Source organism: Mizuhopecten yessoensis, unplaced genomic scaffold (genome assembly GCF_002113885.1).
Source record: "Mizuhopecten yessoensis strain PY_sf001 unplaced genomic scaffold, ASM211388v2 scaffold4121, whole genome shotgun sequence".
Classification (NCBI taxonomy): domain Eukaryota; kingdom Metazoa; phylum Mollusca; class Bivalvia; order Pectinida; family Pectinidae; genus Mizuhopecten; species Mizuhopecten yessoensis.
The window spans coordinates 2,164,596-2,174,355 of NW_018405386.1; the positions used below are offsets into that span (position 1 = coordinate 2,164,596).

The window sequence follows — 9,760 nt, forward strand, 5'->3', positions numbered from 1 at the left end:
TTTACTTTAAAGACACATTTTATTTTACAGTTTTGGACATCAAGGCTTACCGACACCAACATCCAACACATATTTATACATGAATATAAAATATATAATTTGGTCATTGTATGTTTGGATAGTACACTTGTGGAAAGTCACTGAATCACACACCGCAACTCAGTCCTGTGTCTATCACTAGTGGGAGTTGGTGGCACTTTAGTGACAGTACCACTAGTGTTTGTACGCATTTGCGCCACTAACAAGTCCGTACGAATACTTGGCCGACGCACGTTTGGCGCAATGGTTCCACATGCATCTGACATTTTGCGCCTTATAGACATCCCTCGCTTTCCCGACTGCGAACTATTTCCGCCGATGTATGAGGGTTGAACACGCCGATGTAACGACGGGCTCATTTCTGCAGGCAACTTAGCGAGATCAAATAAATTCTGGAATGATTCCTCAACATTGATGTTCTTTTTGGCGGATGTTTCAAGAAAACCACAGTGATGGTAAGCTTCTTTAAGCATTTCCGGTTCCGAAGGGTCGATAACTCTGTGTTTCTCTTTATCGCATTTATTTCCTACAATCATCATCGGCACGTGAGCTAGCCGTTTTGTCTCTTTCCGGCATTGACCTTTGCACTCTTGGATCTGTTTACACAACTTTGATACTTCCTCAAACGAATCTCTGTTGTCGATGCTGTACACTAGTACAAACAGGTCACCTGAAATACAGAAAAAAAACTACATACAATAATTAATCTGCCAGAGTGTTATCAGCACTAAACGAACAGGTAATGCAATATCCGAGCCTTTGACACATATCTCTGAATCAAAACCAGGTAAATCCAGTGTGTGCGTGTCAATGGCTCTTCATGAGCATGAACGCATTAGTTTGCCTGTGATATGTGAACAAGAAGTTAAGGTTCGATATTCTATCGACTATTTGACACCAGATGCGATATCTCTAAGATCAACAGATGCATGTAATGAAAAATCAAAACAAATGCATGTAATGAAAAATCTCACAACGCCTAGTGCTTGCCCTTTCTCATACTTATGCTGAAATATGTAATTACAATGTGTACTTGTGTACTAAAGATGAACAACAAAAACTACACTAATTGCCTGTCAAATAACCGATTTGAAATAAAATGAATATTTTGAGATTGAGCCTAAAATTAGCAACACAGACAAAACTGCTTATGCATGCAACTCATACTAGCTTTATTTGATTGGAGCTTGTATTAAGATCTCACCTGCATTAAGAGACTATCTTTTTTGACCTCCCAAGAGTGGTCTCCTAATACAGGTTTGACTGTAGATGTAATAAAATATTTATTTGGGCAAATAAGTTATAAGTTTTAGTCGAAAAAAACATACGGAATTTCCTGTTTTCAAACGAATTTATGACACAATAAGATAAACCAAACCTGGAAAATATCACACTGAATTACACATAGTCGATTCCTGATTAATTTTTAAACAACAAGTCCATTTTTATAATCCCTAATGCATTATTATTTACATAGTTCGGCCCAATTTATTAAAAACACATATTTAAATCACGTTTCAAGCACAGCACATCGCTATGTGCCGCAGTTGGATAATGGATCTCGAATTGCAATTCCTAAGAGTGTTATCAAGATATCAGCGAGTATTCCAATCACTCTGTTGTTACTCAATTAGATCTAATTACTTGCACTTCGGCCATCTCCGGGTCTCTTGGCTAGCATACTCTTTAGTTATCTTTCCCCGATGATCGATCGCTTGCGATAAACCGCAGCGAGCTGTTGCCTACAACGCCGGAGTTGTATATGAAATTTTTGCATTTGATATCGTGACGTTTGATTAAATAATCGATTCGGAAATTACCTCCGCTAGGAGTCCAGCAACAGGGGCGCCGTGACATATCCTCTTGGCATTACGTCACAGCCCATCGGTCATGAGGCTATGACATCCCGAGCGTCCCATGCCAATAACATATATTACTAACGTCTGCAGATGAAGCTCACTAGAATGCGTAATAATAGTTTATACTTCGTTCTGTCATATGTTGGCGAACGATCGAAAGTCTATAGTACAGTCGGTCATTAGTGAAAGACACTCATTTAGGTTTCCATGGACTGGTACGATCACCCTTCATGGGAAGTGCCTACAGCGCTGTTTAAGATGTAAAGTGGTACTTTGACTGATTATTATCGTACAAGACTGAAAGGTGTCTTGTTAGTGAATGATAATAATATTCAAAATTGGGAAAAGATTGCATATATCTGTCTCTAAACATTCCGACCCCTCATTTTATACAGTCCACATTATATTAAGCACTTGTCTGCAAGGCATTGCTAAACGTATTAATAGAGACATTACATCTACTTGTGTTAAGATCATTATAAACGCTTGTCTATAGAATGTGTTCCCTTTTCCAGCTTGAGTTTTGAGCCATACCCTGATCATGCGCATTAATGTTCATTTTGGCAAAATGCTGCCAACCGTCGATATAACTCTAGATGTGTCATAGCAAGGCAATTTATTGTTTCTCCATCGGTAATACAGCGCTTGGCATTGGATGGGGTAGCCTATCTGGCAACATAGCTTGGCACTCTTCCTATTGGTAATTGCGCTGGATATCGTTCTGGCAATCTTGCTGGTCAACAATCGATTTGACATTTTATGTAAAGAATGAGAACGACCCTGTTTCAAAAGTACAGTAGAAGTTAGCATTACTCACAGATAACTTATCTGAGATTATATTCCTATTATCACACCACGTATTGGGATGCAACGTTACCGAGAAAAATCTTGTCCCGTAGAAAAACTCCTTATTGATTCACCTTGGCCAATGTTTTATAACCCAGCGACGCATTATTAAATTCAAATTTTCAATATGAAGTTTTTCTTACTTATCATACATTTTATGTTTGTAGCTAATAGCTATTATTTTTAAAAAGTCATATTATGTCAAATATTCTATAATTCGGAGGTTAATGTTTATCCTAAACATAAGCTTACTTTATTTAGTTGAGTTGATATTAAATTCGATCTTCTTTAAAAGGTCTTATTTTAAATGATATAGTCATTCAGAGTAACGCGAAATACTTTAGTGTATATGATATTCCCGAGTACCAATTAACACCTAATTAACCAAGTAAAGATCATCATTCTGTCAGGATCCCTGTCCTACTGGAAGTTACTCGTTACTTCTTCTGTAGTTTCTCATACATACAGTAATCACCATGTAGCTCATTCGGTAAGAGCAACATTATTTGATTGGAAGTTAAAGGATTCGAATCCTGATCTTACACCATTGTATTCTTACACTCAGAACACTAATGTTGATTTTTTTCATATTCATTACTTTTTTGTAAAAGTTCAGCAAGGTATCCTGTTGATTTGGCAGTAATACCGAGATATTTGGTATGTCTTATTTAGAGGTATTTGATTGGGGAGTTAGTGTTAAACTCTCTGGGAAGGAGACGTCACACGTAATAGCAGCCTAACATACCCCCTTAATGATCCATGAACATAACGAAGCATTTTGTTGAACTACAAATCCGGAAATCTAACATAATAGCCTGTTCGTGATTGAAGCTACGGCCGGTGTGTGTTATTTGCATCTTGCCACATGGCGTGTACGATTTCCATATAGAGCGGAAACTGTGAGCAGCAAGCTGACATGCTATCTTACTCACACACAGACAGTCCAAAAGCTCCACAATCAATAAAATTCAACTTAAACACAAAAGCGAGAGATGGAGATCCAATGATTAAAAAATGTCCGTAGTTAAATGAAAATGAAGCAGTTAAATTCTCCCAAATCGTTACAATCAGATAGGAAAATATTCCGTATCAAAACCATATGTTCCCTATTCATTTTTTTCATGGACCATGTGAATGACATCATATCTGATATTATTGACACGTGATTTCAACAAGTCCAACCATTGTTACACTGTTTCTGTATCAAATGTGTTAAATGGCAGACAACATCACTGGACATGTCCAAATCCATATGCCAGATAGTGAACGTAGAAGGATCCATGCTCCCCGTTGTTCTTGAGATGAACTTTGGAATGTCCAATTGTCTAATGGCCGTCAACAACTCTGGGCAGAAGGTTTTTGCCAATTTCATGTCATGAATTTTGATCGGCGCCGATGCTTCGTGTGAGATAGCGCCCCTTGCATGCAAACATAGGGCTAGTAACAAGTTGAGTCATCATTTAGCTTGTTCGGATTTTCTAAGACAACCCTCCTTAACAATGAATGCAGTGCAGACATGTCATGATACTTCTACCTTATAATCAATTACGTGGAAGCCCTGTTGAAATACATATCAGTCTCCAAATAGAGAGATAGGATGGTTTGAATTGATAGTACACGGTCATTGCACACATGAGTGTTCACACAGTGGTGTTTTCTAATTCTCACCTATCTGCATGCGTTCTAATCACTCAATGATATGAACAACAGCATAAAAACTGTGTCGCAGAAGGAACAACACTACGATACTAAAGTGACAACAACATTACGAACAATATTGTCCTCAGCAACACTACGATACGATAGTACCCTGAACTCTATAATGCCGAAAACACAACGACACTATAGTGTCTCTCAGTAACACAACAACACCATAGTGTATCTCAGCAACACAACGACACCATAGTATCTCTCAGTAACACAACGACACCATAGTGTCTCTCATCAACACAACGACACCAGAGTGTCTCACAGTAACACAACGACACCATAGTATATCTCATCAACACAACGACACCATAGTGGCACTTAGAAACACAACGACACCATAGTGCCCCTCAGTAACACAACGACACTATAGTGTATCTCAGTAACACAACAACACCATAGTGTCCCTCATCAACACAACGACACCATAGTGGCACTTAGAAACACAACGACACCATAGTGCCCCTCAGTAACACAACGACACTATAGTGTACCACAGTAACACAACGACACTATAGTGTACCACAGTAACACAACGACACTATAGTGTACCACAGTAACACAACGACACTATAGTGTATCTCAGTAACACAACAACACCATAGTGTCTCGCATCAATACAACGACACCATAGTGTCTCACAGTAACACAACGACACCATAGTGTCCCTCAGTAACACAACGACACCATAGTGAATCTCATCAACACACCGACACCATAGTGTCTCTAAGGAACACAACGACACCATAGTGTCTCTTAGTAACACAACGATATCATAGTGTCTCTGAGTAATACAACGACACCATAGTGTCTCTCAGCATCACACCGACACCATAGTGTCTCTCAGTAACAAAACGACACCATAGTGTCACTCAGCAACGACACCATAGTGTATCTCATCAACAAAACGACACCATAGTGTCTCTCAGCATCACAACGACACCATAGTGTCTCTCAATAACACAACGACACCATGGTGTCTCTCAGCAACACAACGACATCGTTGTGTCTCTCAGTAAGACAACCACACCGTAGTTTCTCTCAGTAACACAACGACACGATAGTGTCTATCAGTAACACAACAACACCGTAGTGTCTGTCAGTAACACAATGACACCATAGTGTCTCTCAGTAGGACAACGACACCATAGTGTCTCTCAGTACCACAACGACACCGTAGTGTCTCTCATCAACACAACGACACCAAATAGTCTCACAGTAAAAAAACGACAACATCGTGTCTCTCATCAACACAACGACACCAGAGTGTCTCACAGTAACACAACGACATAATAATGTATCTCAATAACACAACGACACCATGGTGTCTCTCAGCAACACAACGACACCGTAGTGTCTATCATTAACACAACGGCACCATAGTGTCTTTCAGTAACGCAACGACACCATGGTGTCACTCAGTAACACTTCGACACCATAGTGTCTCTCAGTTACACAACGACACCATAGTGTCTCTCAGCAACACAACGACACCAGAGTGTCTCACAGTAACACAACGACATCATAATGTCTCTCAATAACAGAACGACACCATGGTGTCTCTCAGGACGACACCATAGTGTCTCTCAGCAACCCAACGACACCATAGTGTCTCTCAGTAAAACAACGACACGATAGTGTCTATCAGTAACACAACGACACCGTAGTGTCTGTCAGTAACACAATGACACCATAGTGTCTCTCAGTAGCACAACGACACCATAGTGTCTCTCAGTAACACAACGACACCGTAGTGTCTCTCAGTAACACAACAACAGCATAGTGTCTCTCAGTAACACAACGACACCATGGTGTCTCTTAGGAACACAACAACACCATAGTGTATCTCAGTAACACAACGACACCAAAGATTCCCCCAGTAACACAACGACACCATAGTGTCTGTCAGCAACACAACGACACCATAGTGTCTCTCAGCAACACAACGACACCATAGTGTCTCTCAGTAACACAACGACACCAAAGATTCCCCCAGTAACACAACGACACCATAGTGTCTCACAGTAACACAACGACACCTGTCTCTCAGTAACACATCGACACCATAGTGTCTCTCAGCAACACAACGACATCGTAGTGTCTCTCAGCAACACAACGACACAATAGTGTCTCTCAGTGACACAACGACACCATAGTGTCTCTCAGTAACACAACGACACCATAGTGTCTCTCAGCAACACAACGACATCGTATTGTCTCTCAGCAACACAACGACACAATAGTGTCTCTCAGTGACACATCGACACCATAGTGTCTCTCAGCAACACAACGCCATCGTAGTGTCTCTCAGCAACACAACGACACAATAGTGTCTCTCAGTGACACAGCGACACCATAGTGTCTCTCAGTAACACAACGACATCGTAGTGTCTCTCAGTGACACAAGGACACCATAGTGTCTCTCAGTGACACAACGACACCGTAGTGTCTCTCATCAACACAACGACACCATAGTGTCACTTTGTAACACAACAACCCCATATTGTCACCCAGCAACACAACGACATCGTAGTGTTTCTCAGTAACACAACGAAACGATAGTACCCTGAACACTATACTACCCTAAACACAACGACACCATGGTGTCTCTCAGCAACACAACGACATCGTTGTGTCTCTCAGTAACACAACGACACCGTAGTTTCTCTCAGTAACACAACGACACCATAGTGTCACTCAGCAACACAAGGACATCGTAGTGTCTCTCAGCAACACAAAGAAACCATAGTGTCTCTCGGTAACACAACGACACCATAGTGTCACTCAGTAACACAACGACACCATAGTATATCTCAGTAACACAACGACACCATAGTGTCTCTCAGTAACACAACGATATCATAGTGTCTCTGAGTAATACAACGACACCATAGTGTCTCTCAGCAACACAACGACACTATAGTGTATCACAGTAACACAACGACACCATAGTGTCCCACGGTAACACAACGACACCATAGTGTCTCTCAGTAACACAACGACACCATAGTGTCTCTCAGCATCACAACGACCCCATAGTGTCTCTCAGTAACACAACGCCACCATAGTGTCTCCCAGTAACACAACGATTCCATAGTGTCTCACAGTAACACAACGACATCATAATGTCTCTCAATAACACAACGACACCATGGTGTCTCTCAGGAACACAACGACACCATAGTGTCTCTCAGCAACACAACGAGACCATAGTGTTTATCAGTTAACACAACGACACCATCGTGTCTCTCAGGAACACAACGTCACCATAGTGTCTATCATTAACACAACGTTACCATAGTGTCTCTTAGTAACACAACGACGCCATAGTGTCTCTCAGCATCACAACGACACCATAGTGGCTCTCAGCAACACAACGACATCATAATGCTTCTCAATAACACAACGACCCCATGGTGTCTCTCAGCAACACAAAGAAACCATAGTGTCTCTCAGCAAGACAACGACACCATAATGTCTCTCGGTAACCCAACGACACCATAGTGTCTCTCATCAACACAACGACACCATAGTGGCACTTAGTAACACAACGACACCATAGTGCCACTCAGCAACACAACGACATCGTAATGTCACTCAATAACACAACGATACGATAGTACCCTGAACACTATACTACCCTAAACACAACGACACCATGGTGTCTCTCAGCAACACAACGACATCGTAGTGTCTCTCAGTAACACAACGACACCGTAGTTTCTCTCAGTAACACAACGACACGATAGTGTCTATCAGGAACACAACGTCACCATAGTGTCTATCATGAACACAACGGCACCATAGTGTCTCTTAGTAACACAACGACACCATGGTGTCACTCAGTAACACTTTGACACCATAGTGTCTCTCAGTAACACAACGACACCATGGTGTCTCTTAGGAACACAACGACACCATAGTGTCTCTCAGTAACACAACGACACCATAGTGTCTCTCAGTGACACAACGACACCGTAGTGTCGCTCATCAACACAACGACACCATAGTGGCACTTAGTAACACAACGACACCATGGGGTCACTCAGTAACACTTTGACACCATAGGGTCTCTCAGTAACACAACGACACTATAGAGTTTCTCAGTAACACAGCGACACCATAGTGTCTCTCAGTAACCCAACGACACCATGGTGTCTCTTAGCAACACAACGACACCATAGTGTCACTTAGTAACACAACGACACCATGTTGTCACTCAGTAACACTTTGACACCATAGTGTCTCTCAGTTACACAACGACACCATAGTGTCTCACGGTAACACAACGACACCATAGTGTCTGTCAGCAACACAACGACACCATAGCGTCTCTCAGTAACACAACGATATCATAGTGTCTCTCAGTGACACAACGACACCGTAGTGTCGCTCATCAACACAACGACACCATAGTGGCACTTAGTAACACAACGACACCATGGTGTCTCTCAGGAACACAACGACACCATAGTGGCTCTCAGTAACACAACGACACCAAAGTGTCTCTCAGCAACACAACGCCACCATAGTGTCTCAAAGTAACACAACGACACCATGGGGTCACTCAGTAACACTTTGACACCATAGGGTCTCTCAGTAACACAACGACACAATACTGTATCTCAGTAACACAACGACACCATGGTGTCCCTTAGGAACACAACGACACCATAGAGTCCCACAGTAACACAACGACCCCATACTGTATCTCAGTAACACAACGACACCAAAGTGTCTCTCAGCAACACAACGCCACCATAGTGTCTCACAGTAACGCAACGACACCATGGTGTCTCTCATCAACACAACGACACCATAGTGTCACTTAGTAACACAACGACCCCATAGTGTCTCTCAGTAACACAACGGCACGATAGTGTCTATCAGTAACACAACAACACCATAGTGTCACTCAGCAACACAACGACATCGTAATGTCACTCAATGACACAACGATACGATAGTACCCTGAACACTATAATACCCTAAACACAACATCACCATGGTGTCTCTCAACAACACAACGACATCGTAGTGTCTCTCAGTAACACAACGACACCATAGTGTCTCTCAGTAACACAACGACACCATAGTGTCACTCAGCAACACAACGACATCGTAGTGTCTCTCAGTAACACAACGACACGATAGTGTCTATCAGTAACACAACGTCACCATAGTGTCTATCATTAACACAACGGCACCATAGTGTCTGTTAGTAACACAACGACACCATGGTGTCACTCAGTAACACTTTGACACCATAGTGTCTCTCAGTAACACAACGACACCATAATGTCTCTCAG

The 9,760-nt window shown here is 41.8% G+C and overlaps 1 protein-coding gene across 2 annotated transcripts in view; it reads right to left on the minus strand.

Moving 5' to 3' along the window:
- Window positions 1-9,760, minus strand: part of LOC110448604 (GTP-binding protein Rhes-like) — a 74,011-nt gene continuing 64,251 nt past the window's right edge. For both annotated transcript variants that reach the window (XM_021494947.1, XM_021494946.1), the window contains exon 3: window positions 1-709. In XM_021494947.1, coding sequence (XP_021350622.1) covers window positions 138-709 — 572 coding nt within the window. In that variant the 3' untranslated portion in view covers window positions 1-137. The remainder of the gene's footprint in view (window positions 710-9,760) is intronic.